At 34.2% G+C, this 19,860-nt stretch overlaps 3 protein-coding genes across 4 annotated transcripts; all 3 read right to left on the reverse strand.

Moving 5' to 3' along the window:
• Window positions 1–753: 753 nt before the first annotated feature.
• On the reverse strand, window positions 754–3,208 carry LOC125574846. 2 transcript variants are annotated; one of them, XM_048772883.1, is made up of 6 exons: window positions 2,359–3,208; window positions 2,154–2,265; window positions 1,980–2,078; window positions 1,752–1,838; window positions 1,560–1,673; window positions 754–1,459 (listed from the first exon to the last, which is right to left on the reverse strand). In XM_048772883.1, the coding sequence occupies exons 1-6, from the start codon at window positions 2,377–2,379 to the stop codon at window positions 1,023–1,025; spliced, it is 870 nt and encodes a 289-aa protein (XP_048628840.1). In that variant the 5' UTR covers window positions 2,380–3,208; the 3' UTR covers window positions 754–1,022. The 2 variants fall into 2 exon arrangements, with proteins under 2 accessions (XP_048628840.1, XP_048628841.1); XM_048772884.1 differs by having other exon boundaries at window positions 755–1,459; window positions 2,154–2,259; window positions 2,359–3,205.
• Window positions 3,209–14,338: 11,130 nt separating this feature from the next.
• On the reverse strand, window positions 14,339–16,285 carry LOC125599802. The gene is made up of 6 exons (XM_048772885.1): window positions 15,941–16,285; window positions 15,736–15,847; window positions 15,562–15,660; window positions 15,334–15,420; window positions 15,142–15,255; window positions 14,339–15,046 (listed from the first exon to the last, which is right to left on the reverse strand). Exons 1-6 carry the CDS (start codon window positions 15,959–15,961, stop codon window positions 14,688–14,690), a joined length of 792 nt encoding a protein of 263 aa, XP_048628842.1. The 5' UTR covers window positions 15,962–16,285; the 3' UTR covers window positions 14,339–14,687.
• A 1,551-nt stretch (window positions 16,286–17,836) lies between these two features.
• On the reverse strand, window positions 17,837–19,783 carry LOC125599803 (syntaxin-22-like). Its single transcript, XM_048772886.1, has 7 exons — window positions 19,465–19,783; window positions 19,276–19,369; window positions 19,042–19,181; window positions 18,601–18,663; window positions 18,383–18,540; window positions 18,202–18,302; window positions 17,837–18,121 (listed from the first exon to the last, which is right to left on the reverse strand). The coding sequence occupies exons 1-7, from the start codon at window positions 19,644–19,646 to the stop codon at window positions 18,056–18,058; spliced, it is 804 nt and encodes a 267-aa protein (XP_048628843.1). The 5' UTR covers window positions 19,647–19,783; the 3' UTR covers window positions 17,837–18,055.
• Window positions 19,784–19,860: the final 77 nt, after the last annotated feature.

A 19,860-nucleotide genomic window follows, 5' to 3' on the forward strand; every position in this document is an offset into this window, starting at 1 on the left:
TGCTTCCATTTCTTGTGGGTGGATGCTCAAGATGTCATCAGCGAGCTGTTCTTGGTTGAGTTAATTCTTAAATAGTGATCATCGGGGAAGCCAATATTACCGGGTTCCAGCTCTCTTAATAACTGTAACTCTTTCTTTTGCGGCAAGCGATTTGCGGATTGGTAGAAGCCTCTTGATAGCGTTTATTGCTTGTTGTGTCTGTCCCTGCTTAGATTAGGTTGAGTTGCTGTCTAGTTTTTATTTTATTTTTTCTGTTTCTTGTTCTCATTGTATTTCTGTCAAAATCTTAAAACTGGTAATAATATCTTTACATTTTTATCAAAAAAAAAAAGAACAACTTTGTTAACTTGCACGTTTGAAGGAAGTTACTGTCACGATTTTTAAATATTATTATACAAAACACAGAAATTTGCAAGTGTTTATGTGGTTATACTTGACTTATTAAGTACATATTATATAATGACTTTCAACGTTCTTATGGGAGTTTATGAACAAGGTTTAATGGATTTACTGTTTCAAACTTGGGTCTGAACAATAGCTCCAGAGAAAAACGGATATTACATTTGGTTTGAAATTGTAATGGTAAATGAAAGTTACCATGGTTTGGAATGCCTGGCTCAACGAGTCTTTAGGCCATATGGTTCCTTCTCATTTGGATTTTTGCACTTATCTTTTGGGTTTCCTTGTCAGAGGAATAAGCATCACAAGACACTTGTGCTTTGCTTTCTCTTTTTTTTTTTTGGTTATATTTTGCCACACAAATAAATGGACTGAGGTTTGATAGAATGGATACATGTATTTTTGAACTTGTTACATGTTTATCTCTTCTCCACAGTTTCGGTTCTGGGACCAACAACAACACAAAGCCTGGAGAGAGAGGCCAAGCAAAAAAAAAAACAGATAATAAAATGTTCCCAATGTTTTTTTTTAACAGCGTAGCTCTGGTGCCTAGTAGTAGTGTCTAGGATGACAATAAGAAAGTAATGTGTCTTTGCAATATGTTCTGTTAATCAATAACTACGCTAATGTGAGAACTTTTCCATGCGTTTTTTGTGGCAGATGTAATCCTGCAGCTTCTCTGCTTCTCCATCGTTACCTTCCTCTTTCTCCTGCAGCTTCTCTGCTTCTTCGTTGTCACCTCTCTCATTCTCCTGCCGCGTCTCTGCTTCTTCATCGCCAGCTCTCTCATTCTCCTGCGGCTTCTCTGCTTCATTATCGTCACCTTCCTCTTTCTTCTGCAGCTTCTCTGCTTCTTCATTTTTACCTCTCTCTTCTGCCTCTCCAACTCGCTGTCTCTTGGAGGATCGCGCAGCAGAAAGATGTGGTCCAAATCCATGTCCATCGGTCAAGAGTTTGAGCATTTGGTCTGTATTACTCTGAATCTGACCCAAAGTATTCAAATACTGTGTGTTACTCTTTATCTGACCCAAAGTACTCAAAAGCTGCTGCCAAAAGTCGTCTGTAAAAAGAAGCCAACACACATAACGTTTAAGATTCAGAAAAAGGCACAAAAAAAAAAGAGAAACAGAGAGGAAAGCTGAGAGTATTTGTTTAATCACTGAGATAAGCTGGCTGCTGCTGGGAGGCTTGAAGGTTTTGGTTCTCTAGAGCATTAGCAGAAGAAGCAGCTTCTTGTGGTGATGCATCCGGGACATTTATAGCAGTCAACAACGCTAAAAGAAGCAAAGACAATGTGTCAACAAACAGTTTTTTGAGTGAGAAAATCAAAGAACAAGGACACGTTTAGTTACGGCGACAATAAGGAGATAGACGGTATTCTTTCTTAGTCCCACGCATTTTACGTCTCCTTGCGGAAGTTACCTCTGGTGGTGAAGAAGCTACGCAACAATCACAAGAGAATTAAGAAAAAATAAGCTCTGTTTCTATTTGATGACTATAAACCAGTCAAAAAAAAAAGATTCTTAATCAAAAAACGAAACTTGTGCGACAAGAAAAGATAAGGGTTTCTATTTGCGTACGTTTCGCAACGCGCTTAGGGATTCTTGCATTGCGCTCACGCATCCTTGCATTGTACGCTATGAACAAATCTGGATTCGTCCTTTCAAGATGATCCCAAACTAGACAATCAAATCAAAGAATCTCGAATCATTGATGAAGGTTACCCATTAATGCTTTGGTGACATGGAGTTTACCTCGGTTGGTATCTTGAATTGGGATTTGGTGGACTTCCTCTACATATCTCTCAGTCTCATCCTTGGTCAGGTTGTTTTCAATGCATTCCTCTACTATCGCACGATACTGAAACTGAGCAAATAAAGAAGAAAGAGTTTGCTTTAATCAATCGTCGTAACGGATTCATGAACCTTGAAAGAGATTCACTGGTCGATCAAATCTTACGTAATCAGGAAGACCGTCCATTCTCTGAAACTTTCACAGGTCGAAGACTCGATCTGAAAGGGGGTTCTTGGAGAAGAAAGAAAGAAAGAGAGAGAGAGAGAGTCTGAGAAACAGCAAGTGAAACTAAATATTGAGACTTGAGAGATAAGGAGGCAGCGCGAAATTAGTTTCCTCGTTTTAATTTTAATCTGTTATTTTGGGCTTTTTTATTCTCCGGCTCACTTGTTTTTTATTGGGCTGACACATAGACCTACCGTAAACAGCAAGAAAACGTTTATCTTCGGCAAAATCAAATGGTGGAAGCAGAGAAAATCATCGATGAAGTGAGGTTACTTGCTTCTTCTTCTTCTTCTTAATTCTTCTCTGACCAGAACACCTGAACGCTTCTCTAATAAGAAGAAACCAAACGTCAAAAACACATGCTCTTGCAAGCAATCCCTGATCGTCATATATGAAGCTGACACACACAAGCCACATGTCATTACATTATCTCGCTGAAGCGTTTGAAATCACCAGTTGAAACCATTATAATAATTACTAACTGCATGCTATGCTCTAATGGGAACATTGGTTTTTGTTTTGAAACCCGACCTGGATCCGCGGTTGAACCGGTAAATCATGTGACCCAGAAAAAATCTGGTATGGGTTTTGTGAAAAATCCAATATTTAGAAACCCGCAAAAACCAACGAAACTTTTGCAACCTCTAGATCCTTGCATTGTGCTGTGTCCGGGTGAAGTCTCACAGGCACACCCACTGGATTCATCACAAAGCTAAGACCTTTCCAAGAGAACATGTTTAAAGGGACGTTTCGTAAGTGAACCCATAGCAGGATGGATTCCTCTGTTTTTTCTTCTTCAACAAACGGCTTCCATTGCGTCATGACGACTGGAACCCCGGCGAGATTCCACATTCCTCGGCGGAAAACTCTGTTTCGTGTAGCTTGGTCTGTGATTCTGAACTTCATTGTTGTTGAGTTCATCTCATACACTTCAATCATCTGAGACTTATCACCAAGGATCCAGATTTTGTTAACAATGGCATGGACTTTTCCTATATGTGGTGCCTTGTCTAAGAATTTCCCAATGAGAAAATCTTCCCATAAGGGAGACGGATCCACAAAAACTTCATCAGGAACCACAACAGAACTGATACCATCTTTCATTGTGATTTCAACATCTTACTTTTTTAGAGACTTTTCTTGGCGTTGAGCAACTTTCAAAACTTCTGATTCATCGCTATAAATAAAAACAATACCCGAAACTGAGCCCAAAAGTTTTGAAACTTGAGCTCTGAATTTGATCGTCTAGTCTCAAACCCACATAGGTTCCAAAAACATGAAACCATATTATAAAATCATGCAGTATAATTGCTCTTCCGCTGATTCTTCATCGGATTTCATTCTGGTTCTGAGATGCTTCCTCTTATAATTTGGGATCAACGTTTTACATGCGAGATCGAAATGAGATATCAGACCTCGCAATGGTTGGGAAATTTCTTACAAGTTACTTACCTCTTGGATGATATCTTGATACTTTGCAAAGCTGTCTGAAGCAGAGTGGAGTTTTGCGTTAATGATATGATCAGCAAGCAAGAATACTTAATTAAACTAGATAATAACCCGCGCCTTGCGCGGGATGTGATTATTAGTTTCGTTATCTATCTATATATATAAAAAAATGTTCGTATCTCTCCTATTGAAACACGTCAGCGCCAGGTCAGAAAGTCGAGTCATATAGTCTCGACACGTGTCCTCTTTCTAAATGCTCCGTTTCATTTAAATCAGAGCGTGATCGTATGGGCTTTACATGTTAACAGACCGTAATGTTATTTTATTAGCCCAGTCCGACAAGGTTAACATGTATGAATATCAAAATGCAACGTTTTTGCTATTAGAGTTAACCCATCTCACATTCACCGTTGCAGACGAAAACTCGATCTTGGGTTCCGACTGTGATGTTTCACCTTCTTCTTTATCATTCCGTCAGATACACGATCCTGATCATCTTCCCGTTTGAGAGAAACTGGAAACGTTTTCTGGTTACGCTCAAGCGAAGAGTCGTCTACAATTGAGGCATCAACTATTGACGGTCTATCATTCATTGCTTTCCCATTTACTGCGATCATCATAATCTTCAGCTATAAAAAGGTATGTTTTGCCCCATGAAATTCATCCGTTCTTTCTTCTCATTCATAAGCTTTTTAAGAAATATACCTTTGAAAATGGCTAACCCCTCTGTCCTCTTTGCCGATTGAAAGCCGGCGGTTGTCCCTCCACCGTCGATGTCCGCCTGCTTAGTTTTTGGGAAATCAGGAGTGTGAAGTGCGGCGGCGAGCTAATGGGGTTCACATGCTCCTCCTCGAAGCTCAGGTAAATCCACCGTCAAAATCATTATGTATTTGGGAGATGATAATTGTTTTGTTTGTTGATTATATTTCGCGTTCTTCATGTATTGATTATTATACTTTTAAACCTAACTTTTCTTATAATGGAGATCCATTTGTTCATGTCTTCATTATAAAAAAAAAACAATTTCAGAAGCTTCTGTTATCTTAAAATAATTGGACAATGATTATTGTTTTGTCTGTTGATTCTGTTTCGCTTTATTCATAAATTCATTATCAAGCTTTTAATCCAAACATTCAGTTCGATTGGGATCCATTTGTTTATTTCTTGATTATCAGAAAATCTTCCTCGAAGTTTCTTTTATATAGTTGATGATGAAATTGGCGATCTTTATATGGCTTAAAACATTATTTTGAGGAGTTAGAGGAAGAGTCCCCAAAGGATTACTCCGTCGTAGTGGTATGTTACTTCTGCCACACCTCTTATACTATAACATTTCAAGAAAGGTTTTCTATTCTTTCATGCTAAAATTGATTTATCTTGATGGCAGTATGTGTTACTTGACGAGCTTCGCCGTAACCAACGAAGTTGAAAACACCGACTCTGACCAGACATTAGCGTGACGACCATTCGCATTGACAAGAAGGTTTTCACTGTCAAATAAACACCAGTCATTGACTTACCGAGAGATATTGAAGCTGAGATGAGAAGATGAAGGCTTGAACTTAGGCAAACCATGGACATGTACAGCTCAGTGTCGAAAGAAGCACTTAATACAAAAGGACGGTTAGAAATATAGGTGTCAAGCAGGGATAGTTGATGATGAGCAAGCTGCTCCGTCTAAAACTTTATGACTCCCATGTTTCTCTTGAAAAATTAGCATAAGCTGTGGAGAATGTAAGAAGCTCGAAGATTTGAGGAAGCTAGGAGTGCCGAGGCGACAGTCCTGGCTATTCCAAAGATGGAGAAGGCCAAGTCTAGAGCTACAATGGAAGCATGTGAGAAAGCGCAGATGATGGTGGAACTAGAAGGAAGCAAGCTGAAATGAAAAAAAAAAAAGAAGAGAATCGCACGAGAAATACAGTGGTTTAATTCTTTCGTACATAACGATGTCTGGTACAAAAGATAAACTTGATCACAACCCTATTGCCATTAGTCTTTCGCTTTCGTATGTGTCCTGCTTATGGGTATTTGGTGTATGAGTTCATGGAAAATGGAAAATGGGAGCTTAGAGGAAAGGCTTTCAAAATAAATTACTTTATCTGAAATACACGATACAATTACAAATCATTAAAATAATATCAGATATAACTCACGCAACGTAAAACATTTCCCATTACTACAAATGACACCTGCTAACCTAATAAAAACAATCAGAGCGTTGACACATTTGAAAAGAAATTCGTGCAAGCACACCTCTTATTTAGTATATATCTAATAACAAATATTAAAACTAATGTTATACTATTAATAAAGCTGAATCCTTTATTTTCCTGATGAAATTTCATCAAGAGAAGTTGTCTAAAAATTTAACACTATAATTTGTAAAAGTTTATTAAGTATTCCACGTTTGCATCATCTTATTGTTTTAAACCAAATTCATTGATAAAATATTTAATAATCCAAAAAAAAAATTGATCAATTTTTTTAAAAATCTAACAGAACATTGACATCAATCTAAAATAATATTTTGGCACATAATTAATCCGAGATTTTTGTACTAAATTTTTATTTTTCTTATTATCAAAACTATCACTACAGTAGAATAAACAAATAAATATATAAAACTATTATGTATTCATAAACATGTCTTCAATATTAAGATAAACATAATCTATTATAAGAATAACAAAACATACATAATGAAAACTAATATTACCTTAAATTAAAGTAAGCTAAACATTTTGAAATATTCGTTAACATTAATTATATATTTATGTATTTTTCAGTTGCAATCCCGCCCGTAGGACGGGCCAACCCTAGTTTTTAATAAAAAAATATTAAATCTGTTTAATCTGGATATTGGTTCGGTTTTAAGTTTTTTTTTTGGTTTTTAATCTTTTAAAATATAACTATTATTTTAAATTAATATTTATTTTCGTTTATTCGGTTAAAATGTTTGATTTTTTTTGATTTTTTCCGGTAAAAACAAAAATTAATATTATTTGTTTGTTTTCATGTTATGAATTTTAGATAGTCGTCATGTCGAACCAATAGTTTCATATTATAGTTTTAAACAGATAATAGTTTAAGAAAAAAAAGAAAACTATTAGGACAAATCATTTCACTGCAATTTTGTCGGTAGTGAAATAAACATTAAGAAAAATATTCCAACTTTAAAAAAAATTAGATACTTCAGTTGTGGTGAATACTTAGTTACAATGTGCTCACATCAAGGTGCACATGTATGTTGTATGTAAAAAGTATATACAAATAGTTGACAAATATATAAAGATATTGTTAATTAATATTAAATGACTTTTTTGTTCAAATAATAAATGAAAAGTAAAACTAAAATTAATTTAAAATAAAAAAGGCTTTGCCATTAGTCATTTTTTCATATAAAGAAAATAAAATTGTATTTGTAAATAGGGGTGGACACAGATCAAATATATGAGTATTTAGAAGCATTCGTGTTGATTCGATCTTTAGCCACCTAGATATTCGGTGACTCGGATATCCGAATTGTTTTGGAATTTTAAAAATATCTGATTTGATCCGTAAATAAAATAAAATAAAATTTTAAAAATAATTAAAAATTTTAATAATAACATTTTATTACAAAAATAAAACATTATTTAACTTTTTTAAATTCTAGTACCTAATATAATAAATTTAATTCATAAAAATATTGTTAAACTGATATAAAGTATAATATATATAACATATATTTATATATATATATATAATTCTTTACATATATGTATATAAATCCATATAACATATCGAATTAGATATATGTTCCTAAGTAGTATTTGTGATTTGGTTCTTTTTTGGATATTGTATTTTAGTATTTGATTTGTTTCGTAGAGTTACGGATATCCAGATTTTTTGGTTCAAATCAAAACGGATAACGAATCGAATCAAAATTTATGAATATTTTGCTCAACTTTATCCATAAACAATAAAATAATATATATATATAGTTTGGCTTTTGATTCGTTATTTATTTTTATTTGAACCGAGAAATTCAGAGTTTTATTAGAACTATGTATGTGAGTTTTATATTAAAAAAAATGCAAAGTACATAGTGTGAACATATTTATGAATATAGTGTGAACACGTTAACATATTTATTATCAAATCATTATGAGACTGCCATGTGTCTATTATAGTGTGAATGCATTTATTACAATGCTTCTCTTTTAATATATAAGTGATTATTCTACAATATTAAACTATAACAAAAAAAGTAATACTATATTGCTTAGAACTTTACGTGAAATATTCACTAATGGAGATACAAAATTATCTAAATCTGTCAAATTACAAAACATTAAAAATACTAGGGGAAGTCCGCGTTTCGCGCGGGATTTGATATATTGTCAAATATATTTTTTAAGTTTGTTTTTGATTTTACTGGATTGTGTTCATTTCTTATTTGGACCCGGTTTTCATAAGAATCTTTCTCAATTGGAGTAATTTCAAATTTGTGTTGTAGAGATTGTGGGATATGGTAATGTTTTTATGTACAATGGTGGTATGGGTTTTATTCAGTGTTTTGAAACCCGGCATGTATCAGTGGTTGAACCGGTTAATATGGTGACTCAAATATAATCTGGTTGGGTTTTATGAAAACCCATTATTTAAAACCCTAGTAAAACCCGCAAAAAACAACTAAAATCTGGAACCCGGCAACCGGTTGAACTACTGGTTTAAGTAACTTTTATTTATTTTTTAGATTTCTTATTTATGTTATTAAGATTTGTTTTTATTCATATTAAAAAAAAATACTGATATCTTTGTCTACACCCGGATGTCGAATATGTATCTTCTGCTTCTTTTTGATTATTTTTTTCCGTGAATCTCATTTATATTATTTAATTTGTGATTAATTTGTGTTTTTTAGATTCTGATGAAGATTTATGCCATAAGAAAAAATTAAGTGAATGATGATAGAGAGAACCAAAATTTGTTGATGTAATTTGGCCGATATTAGTTTTTTTTTTGTTATTGACATTCTATTATAACATTTTATTATTTAATTTTTTTTCTGGATTTAAAGTTCAATTTTACCATTCACATTTCACAATTTACATTTAAATACTAATGGATTTCAAGTCTTGATATTTTTTTTAGTAGATGTCATAACTATTAACTTGTTACAATATTGTTATATAGTCTGAATTACTTTTTGATATTTTGTATGTTAAATGATAATAAAAAAATAAAAAAATTTAAGTGTTTTCTAAATATTCTTAAAACATAAAATATGTATTATATTTTAATAGCTAATATATTATTATTTAATTAAATTAATTAATTTATTAACTTAAGGTTCTGTAACCTGGTCAGTCTTCTAGTTCAGTTTCCATGACGGATTTCAAAACATTGGTTTTATTGTATTAGTCCGAACTTTACGACTATCAAGTATACCTAAGTTATAATTCGGCATTGGTATTTGTTAAACTAACACATTCATTAAGCTACAATAATAAACTAATCATTAGTCTGAGAAACACTTCACATACACTTATCTGCAATGTAAAATTTAATTAAAAAAAAATGTTCCACAAAAATTCCTCATAAGATTTATAATACTCTTAATCATCTAGAGAATCAATTTTATGGATTCTCTTATTCTACAATATAAGTGGATGGTAATGTAGTATCTGAAACTTAGAAAAAAAATATTATAGATCTTTATAAATAAACATGAACATGAATGAACTCAAATTTCTAGACGAAAAACAAAAAAGCAGCTAACTTATAATATACAAAACTGGTGAATTTGATTTGTGAAAACAGTTTGAATCAGAGAAGAAGTGGTAGGCTAATACATGTATTTTACAATATAGAAACAATATAGAGAAGAATACAATAGAAGGAGATGAAGAAGACCCATCGGAGGCAACTGACTGACGTGGATTTGAGCTTTCGACCATGAAACAAAAGTTGCTGTGAATAAAATAAATTTACAAAATTTAGTTGGGAGTGACCCACCAAACGTGAGACCCATCAAAGGTTTTGTGACCCAACCAAAAAGTGGACCATTATGATAGTTAACTAATGATGAAATGATGACGATACAGCATGTCGGTCTTATGAGCTCTCTCCCTTTCTTCACATTACAGGCCGCACCGAACCTAAGAAGTCAGGCTTCGACCGTGTTGGCACAACAACCAGCTTTCAAGTCAGAGAACATAAGGTTCAAGGTGGCCATTGATGGTGTGTGGGTTTGAAAGGCACTGTAATGATGAGTAGCAGGAGGCTTGTTCAGGGAGGAATTTGCAGTTGCAACAGCTAATCAGTACACTTCATCTTTGTTAAGCGTTTCAATGAGACAATCAGACAACTGCACATACTCTTAACCTGAAACGGGTATGTAGGCGTAACATCTAAAGGACACTCCTACAATATATCATAACTTTATCAGACAATGAAACATAGATCATGTCGAGGTTAAAAGGAAGAAGCACATATCCAAACAATCTCTTGTATGTCTTGACATCAATCTATAGTGTTGTGATACTTCTTCAGCATCACCCGCATACATACTCAAATGCTGAGTAAACGCCTGGGGAAAAGACAGAAATAAACAAAATCAAACCTAAGTGGGCAACTTATAAAGAGCCTGAAGCATATTCCCAGTGAACCTTCAAGCTTCAAAATGGCTCGGAGGAATCAAAAAGATGTATTTCTTTGAATAGCATATACTTGCCTAAACCAAGTATTTTTCTTTTATCATTCCTACGGCAGTTCCACCTAGGCCAAGAGCTCAAACAATATCTGGAATAATAAAATAAATAGCATTGATCCAAAACGAAAATGATGACATCTCTAGACTAAAATTAAGTAAAACTGACCTGTTGACCACTGTTTATTATTGGAGCAAATTATAGTTCTCTACAATGACTGAGCTGTCTCATAACTCATAATTATTTCTCTTCCTTTATATATGCATGACATTGATGTTGTTTTTCTTCTTGGTTTCTCTTGTGCTAGGATGATTGGAAGGGATGTCAGGGGTGAAAATGGCTGCTGGAGAGGATCAGATGCAAGGATCTTACTTCTCACGGAAGGGCTCTCATAATTGTTAGTGTGGTCATATCAAGAACAACTCGAGTTGCTGAGATCAGCTTCTCCTTATCCACTTTGCTACGGCAGCCTACCACATACCGAGGACCGCTACTAGCTTTGACAATCATTATGAGGACACAAGAACAAAACATTCAATGAGCAATAATCTCACAGAAGCAAAATAGGGTTATTAGCTAGAGAGAGAGAGAGAGAGAGAGAGAGAGAGAGAGAGAGAGAGAGAGAGAAAGGTTACATCTTTCATTATCGAGAGGTCGAAGGACTTCTCCAATGATCTGACCAACAATTTGGAGAGACTTGAGATCATCTTCAGTTTTGTTGAATTCCTTTTTAGATCCTCACAAGTTATCCCTAGTTGCAAGACCACAAATCCCTCTTTGTTGTTAATCATCGTTCAAAGAGCTGAGACAATACCAAACTTTAGAATCGAGAGCTTAAAGCAAGCAAATCTATACTATTAAAAGGGAAGGAGTCCCAAAAAATCTACTTATGAAAGGTTGTTGGACATACTCACTAGACTTAACTATTTTTTTGGTCTCACCCTATATTTCTCTAATTATACAATAATCAATTACCTTATATTTCTCTAACTATAAAATAATCAATGTTCTAATTTATTACTCAACTTACTATGATACACCAAAGATTTATACATCAATATTATTAATTGAGAATCATTGCTATATTTTGCCCCTATTTTTCCTTGAAATGTTACTTTTGTGCCACTATACCTATTTAAAAAAAACAGATTATTTTATAACTAATTTAATAATCATACAACTCACGATCGTTTTTTAACAACATCAGTTACTATAAAAATATTTGGATTTATTGGTAATTAAAATCTGAACAATATCATATTTTTAATTCATATTAAATGTTTTATGACCCAAACTAACATAAAAACATGATGTAAGTACGGTTAACAGAAAGTTAAAAACATGATACCATTCGACGGTCAAAACATATTAACTTCCAATTACGATTAGAAAAATACTTCACAATACAACAAAAAGCTTAATTATATTTCAAAATTATAGCTTTTTCTTTGAAAACCTTCTTAGGTTATTTTTGTGATGAAAATCTTTTACAACTGAGTTTATTAGGGAAAAGGGTTTTGTATAAATATTTTCTCAGGAAATTATAGCATTTTTAGAATGTTTTTTATGTTTAAATAAAATAGATTATATATTGTTAACATTTATAGTTAACTCAACTATACTCAACTTAATAATAATTTTATATCTAAAACTCGAAAATTTAATCTTAAAATAGTCATTATAAAGCCTATAAACTAAAATGTATAACATAAAAACAATGTAGTTTATTCAATTTTATATCTTAGTAAAATTTATATGAGAAATTAAATCAAATTTTGAAAAATATTATCATGTTATTTTAGATTTTTACCATGTCCTCTGGTATAGATTCACGAGTTAATAGGGGTTTTAGATTTTAAAGGATTTTAAATAATGGATTTTTATTAAATTGAAACTAGATTATATATGGTGACTGCGTTTACTGGTTTGACTGTGGATACCACTTATTGGTTTTGGTTCCTTTGGAAAATTAGACTGAATGTTGAGGACTTATTAAGATATTTTTTAAAATATTTGAAAAAATGTTTGAGTAATTTGTTTTTATTGGATAATTCAGCTTATAAATAGTATATTTAAGATATTTGGTTATTTAGAAATTACATATAATTAATATTTGTAGGTATATAATTTGTATTTTAAAAATTCAGGTAACTATTTATCTTGGTTCTAGAGATATATAATATGTTCGGTTATTTATAAATTTTGGTTCAGGTTTGGTTTCATTTTTTCAATTTGGTATGGGTTGTTCCGAATAATATGACCAAACTTATAAACTATCTTATATAAAAATTTATATTAAAAATTATTAAATTCAAAAAATAAATCCGCGCTTTCTAAGCGCGGGTCAAAATCTAGTTTCAATTAAATCCGATGCCCCCAGATTGAGACGTCAAGGAGACCTAGATTCAACGCAAATCAAACCCTTTTCGAACTAAAGTACATATTCTATAGAAGGATGCAATTGAATCTGGGCAAATTCGAATAGGGCGGAGTAGACTATTCGAACCTGTTCGAACTCGGGACTCGAGCTATTTTGAGTTTTTTCCGATAATCGGCCACTGCAGCGGTACGACGTCTAGCTCTTTTGAGTTTTTTTGAGATCTTTGTAATGCAATGTGTTGTATGGAGGTCGTATATAGTTGTTCGATGAAAGCTGTTGGATTGCAGAAGTCGGAGCGATGATCTTGAAGGCGAAGAGACGGAGACAACTCAGAAGCAGTGTATTTAGAAAGAGGTTCGGGCTCGTTAAAAATGGGCCAATCTATCTCGATTAACAAAAGAATGACATGGCAATTTAGAAACATTTGATTGGTTGATTTTTTAAGATGAGGTGGACATGCTCCATGCTTTCTATATCTTGCTTTTAGTATTGTAGATTCAATTTATAATGATGAGAGACTATATTGCTTAGGTCATGCGCAGTGAAAGCTCTTCCACCATCTTTCAGCAAATATAAAAATATAAAAAATTTCGAAAGGAAGAAAGAAAAAGTAAAAAAGAGAAGAGAAGAATCGATTCGCGATGAAGATACTTTTGAGTCGTTAATTCTACAGTTATCTTTTTATTAGTGGTTCAAATGACTTTGAAAAGCAGAAAAAAATAAAATAATATTTTTGAAAAACTGAAGTTTTTTTTACCAATACAGATGGCCTTATAGAGGCCTTATAGAGCACCCGCAGTGGAAGAGTACCTCATGAAATCTCTGACATTTATAATAATAAAAAAAATTAATAAAGCAAGTGAGAGTGTCAAATGGGAAGAAACGTCTGGTCGCAGAGAGACTTTGCCAAGTCCATCATAGATTTATATGCTACATGTTACTTTATGAATGGTTCTACATATTATTGGTTTTAATTTTAATTACACGATAAAACTATATTAATATTAAACTCATCGGGTACTCCACTGAGAAATTGAACCACTAATGATGCTGGTAGGGGTGGGCGTTCGGGTACCTATTCGGGTTTGGTTCGGGTCTATTCGGATTTTGGGTTTTCGGGTTCAAAGATTTCAGCTCCATTCGGGTATTTCTAAATTTCGGTTCGGATCTTTACGGATTCGGTTCGGGTTCGGATAACCCATTTAAATTATTTTAAAATTTTAAAAACTCATTATATATTTTAAATTTCTCAAAATATAAACAAAACTATATATTACATATAAATTTGAATAGCATATGCCAAAGTACCTAAAATTAACATATAAATTGGTTTGGTTTGAATATTTAGATTGAGAATCAATAGATATTTTAAGTATTGTTGGTGTTTTAAGTATACTGTAGCTATTTTAGACATGTACTTTTCACTATTTGTATATATTTATAAGTATTTCGGTTCTGGGACCAACAGTTTGAATGGATACATGTATTTTTGAACTTGTTACATGTTTATCTCTTCTCCACAGTTTCGGTTCTGGGACCAACAACAACACAAAGCCTGGAGAGAGAGGCCAAGCAAAAAAAAACAGATAATAAAATGTTCCCAATGTTTTTCTTTAACAGCGTAGCTAGTACCTAGTAGTAGTGTCTAGGATGACAATAAGAAAGTAATGTGTCTTTGCAATATGTTCTGTTAATCAATAACTATGCTTACGTGAGAACTTTTCCATGCGTTTTTTGTGGCAGATCTAATCCTGAAGCTTCTCTGCTTCTCCATCGTTACCTTCCTCGTTCTCCTGCAGCTTCTCTGCTTCTTCATTGTCACCTCTCTCATTCTCCTGCAGCTTCTCTGCTTCTTCATCGCCAGCTCTCTCATTCTCACGCGGCTTCTCTGCTTCATTATCGTCACCTTCCTCTTTCTTCTGCAGCTTCTCTGCTTCTTCATTTTTACCTCTCTCTTCTGCCTCTCCAACTCGCTGTCTCTTGGAGGATCGCGCAGCAGAAAGATGTGGTCCAAATCCATGTCCATCGGTCAAGAGTTTGAGCATTTGGTCTGTATTACTCTGAATCTGACCCAAAGTACTCAAAAGCTGCTGCCAAAAGTCGTCTGTAAAAAGAAGCCAACACATATAACGTTTGAGATTCAAGAAAAGGCACAAAAAGAGAAACAGAGAGGAAAGCTGAGAGTATTTGTTTAATCACTGGGATAAGCTGGCTGCTGCTGGGAGGCTTGAAGGTTTTGGTTCTCTAGAGCATTAGGATAAGAAGAAGCTTCTTGTGGTGATGCATCCGGGACATTTATAGCAGTCAACAACGCTAAAAGAAGCAAAGACAATGTGTCAACAAACAGTTTTTTGAGTGAGAAAATCAAAGAACAAGGACACGTTTAGTTACGGCGACAATAAGGAGATAGACGGTATTCTTTCTTAGTCCCACGCACTTTACGTCTCCTTGCGGAAGTTACCTCTGGTGGTGAAGAAGCTACGCAACAATCACAAGAGAATTAAGAAAAAATAAGCTCTGTTTCTATTTGATGACTATAAACCAGTCAAAAAAAAAAGATTCTTAATCAAAAAACGAAACTTGTGCGACAAGAAAAGATAAGGGTTTCTATCTGCGTACGTTTCGCAACGCGCTTAGGGATTCTTGCATTGCGCTCACGCATCCTTGCATTGTACGCTATGAACAAATCTGGATTCGTCCTTTCAAGATGATCCCAAACTAGACAATCAAATCAAAGAATCTCGAATCATTGATGAAGGTTACCCATTAATGCTTTGGTGACATGGAGTTTACCTCGGTTGGTATCTTGAATTGGGATTTGGTGGACTTCCTCTACATATCTCTCAGTCTCATCCTTGGTCAGGTTGTTTTCAATGCATTCCTCTACTATCGCACGATACTGAAACTGAGCAAATAAAGAAGAAAGAGTTTGCTTTAATCAATCGTCGTAACGGATTCATGAACCTTGAAAGAGATTCACTGGTCGATCAAATCTTACGTAATCAGGAAGACCGTCCATTCTCTGAAACTTTCACAGGTCGAAGACTCGATCTGAAAGGGGGTTCTTGGAGAAGAAAGAAAGAAAGAAAGAGAGAGAGTCTGAGAAACAGCAAGTGAAACTATTAATATTGAGACTTGAGAGATAAGGAGGGAGCGCGAAATTAGTTTCCTCGTTTTGATTGATTGTTTATGGATCTTTTTAATTTTAATCTGTTATTTTGGGCTTTTTCTATTCTCCGGCTCACTTGTTTTTTATTGGGCTGACACATAGACCTACCGTAAACAGCAAGAAAACGTTTATCTTCGGCAAAATCAAATGGTGGAAGCAGAGAAAATCATCGATGAAGTGAGGTTACTTGCTTCTTCTTCTTCTTCTTCTTAATTCCTCTCTGAGCAAAACACCTGAACGCTTCTCTAAGAAGAAGAAACCAAACGTCAAAAACACATGCTCTTGCAAGCAATCCCTGATCGTCATATATGAAGCTGACACACACAAGCCACATGTCATTACATTATCTCGCTGAAGCGTTTGAAATCACCAGTTGATACCATTATAATAAATATTAACTACATGCTATGCTCTAATGGGAACATTGGTTTTTGTTTTGAAACCCTACATGGACCCGTTGTTGAACCAGTAAACCATGTGATCCAGAAAAAAATTGGTTGAGTTTTTGTGAAAATTCCAATATTTAGAAACCCGCAAAAACCTGCGAAAACTTTTGCAACTTCTAGATCCTTGCATTGTGCTGTATCCGGGTGAAGTCTCACAGGCACACAAAATGGACTCGTCACAAAGCTAAGAACTTTCCAAGAGAACATGTTTAAAGGGACGTTTCGTAAGTGAACCCATAGCAAGATGGATTCCTCTGTTTTTCCTTCTTCAACAAACGGCTTCCATTGCGTCATGACGACTGGAAACCCGGCGAGATTCCATATTCCTCGGCGGAAAACCCTGTTTTGTGTAGCTTGGTCTGTGATTCTGAACTTCATTGTTGTTGAGTTCATCTCATACACTTCAATCATCTGAGACTTATCACCAAGGGTCCAGATTTTTAAAGGATCAGATGGGATGACTGAACAAAATCATACTTTAAATAAGAAAAAGAAGAAAAAAAACAAAATATTTCTCGTGAGATAATTTTTCTTTTGTAAAAAAATTAAGTATTTGGGGTCGGGTGTAAGTTGAGAGCTTGTAAAATTATCAGGTTGATGATAAAAGATTTGTAGTAGATTCGGAGACGTATGCAACATTGACCGCACTCTCTTAACCATTTTATGTGTGTCTTTCCGATCCCATAAATTCTGGTTTACCACAAATTTGACCGTGCATTTCCTAACAAGTTTTCCTTTTCCTAATTGCCTTTGCAATTTGACTAACAGACACTAATGTAGAATAATTTAATTAAGTTATTGAAATAAAAATCATTTTAAATAAATAATACCAAAGATCTCTTAACAAATATGTAAAATTTACAAAAAAAAAATAATTAATTATATTTTACTGACAAGTTTATTCAAAATGCTCTTTTATAATATTTTCATATTATATATGTTAAACGAACTATTTTTACTTAACCTTATTGTCAATATTTTAGAATCCATTCTCTAAAAAATTGATTGGATGGTTACTTTAAATTTTTTAGCTAATAAAAATATTAATAATAAAATTCATTATTTTGAAAAGAGTAAAAATAAAATTAGTATATTGGTTAGGTCTTAAGAGTTCATGAACTAGTAAATTGATAGAGAATACAAAGCTGAAACTTGTAAGAATTCAAAGCAGTCATGAATCAGCTTTTGGTCTTCGTTGTAATTTTGTTTCCTCTCAAATATCAATACCATTCGGGCAAATTGTAAACCGGTTCACAACCAATCTCTTGCATGGTAGGAGAACGCACAAGCAACAGACTTTTAATCATCTCCAACACAGTTTGCACAACAAAACCACGCACGCACGCACTATATTACAACCGAACCAAACTAAACGAATACAAAACCCAACTTCTACGTTTTGTCTGCAAATTACGTTATATACCAAGTTTAAATTCCACTCATTGATGCTTTAAGATCGATGAACACATTAGATAAAACTTGTTCTTGGTTTCCAAAATCAAGCTGCGAGTACGATTATCACGATCAGGAGTACAATGCCAAATATCACCAAGAGCAAGCATGTCTGCGTGTAAACAAGTTCAAGACCATTAGAGTGTGGCCTAAACCCATCCCTAAGGTTCCTAAAGTGTTGGATGTTCTTACCAGAGATGAGTTTGATCTTTGTGTTTTTGCGGCCTGTGCGAGCTGAGATCTTCCCTGTGAAGTTGCAGCTCGAGAGTTATCAATGTGAGTTCCAATATCATCTACGCGAAAAACAAGAAAGTGAGCTCTAACTGTAAATATTTTGGGTATGTTCTTATCGAGTTTATATAGACTCCTTTACCTATCATGACTCCTTGATCGTTAACCAGAACCGCAAGATCTTTGAATATTTCGTTAACCTCACCAATCTGAGTATGGATTTCTTGTATCCCTTGCTCTCTTTCTTCGATCACAGCCTCATTGAATGCAATCTCGTTGTCTAACAACACAAGCTCCTGCCTGCAAACAAGAGGAAGATAAGTTGCAACAGAAAGAGATGTTCTGGTATCACCAACCAACCTTTTTGACTCCATAACTTGTGCCCTCTGTTCCGAGATCTTATCTGCTTCACCCGCTGAGTAGCTACATATGAAGCAAAGACAGATAAGAAAACACGATTTATTAAAACCATAACTCATAACACTTGTAACTCTAACGATCGACATAGAAATCACCAAGAACAACATAAACCTTCTTCATCATCGTCTATGATAACAACTTTTTAACTATACAGAAGAACGAATTGAAAGGAGTAAAACCAGACAAACAGTTGACAAAGTCAAACCTTTTGCTTCATATAATCAAGAACAACCTAGATGGAAGAGAAAATAGAGGGCTCTCTAAAGGAGGGAGTATACCAGACAAAACAGTTAACAAAGTTGATGCTTTTGATCATGATATCATCACATTCAAATTCTACTTATTGATTCAGAACTTGAGCTTAACATAGCACCTAGTTACCTAGTTGTTTGAGCAGAAGGAGGCACCAAAGGAGCATAAGCAGTTTCTCGTTCAGCAGCAGTTTGCTGAGCTTTCTGAAACTCTTTCAACACAGCTTGAAAGTCCTTTGCAAGCTTAGCATCTGCTATCTTCTTACTTGGCTACACATTTTGACAAACACTAACTCTAACAACAAAACTACTACTTGATAAGATTCACATAAAATCAAAAAAGAGGAAAGATTAAAACTTTTACATTGACACCAGTTTGATGATCAGTTTCACTAGCTTCCTTAAGTTTAGCTGACGTGTCCTTCACAAGCTGCCCTATGTGCAACCGTGTCTTGTGCCTATACCCCAAAATCAACAATTCAATTTCAATTTCAATTTCAATTTCCACAAATCAATTCGATTAAATTTGAATTTTAAAAGTTATTGTTATTACAGCTTATCACGGAGCTCGGGCGTGTCTCTGGGAGTACCGAGCGTGTTAACGAGCCGCTGAAACGTGGAAACTCCGGTATTGATCTGGAATATTCCCGAAGCCACGGCTTGCGTCGAATCTTGCCGGCCACCATTGGTCTTCCTTGATCTTCCTCTTCCAGCTTCCAAATCTTGGAAACTCATCTCTCAGCGAATCGTTCTCAGAGCTCCTCTCTACGATAAATTGGGATGGTCAAGGCGTGAATCGTGGAAACAGAGAGACGGAAATTGAAAAGGTATTTTTTTAAATCAGTTTTTGTTTTTCGTTTCTGATCCTTTTATTTCTATTTATTTACTAATCTCTCGCTTTTTATTATAGGCAGTGACCAACCTGGTTTACATACCTTTTTCTCTGTTC

Source organism: Brassica napus, unplaced genomic scaffold (assembly GCF_020379485.1).
Source record: "Brassica napus cultivar Da-Ae unplaced genomic scaffold, Da-Ae ScsIHWf_19;HRSCAF=41, whole genome shotgun sequence".
Taxonomy (NCBI): domain Eukaryota; kingdom Viridiplantae; phylum Streptophyta; class Magnoliopsida; order Brassicales; family Brassicaceae; genus Brassica; species Brassica napus.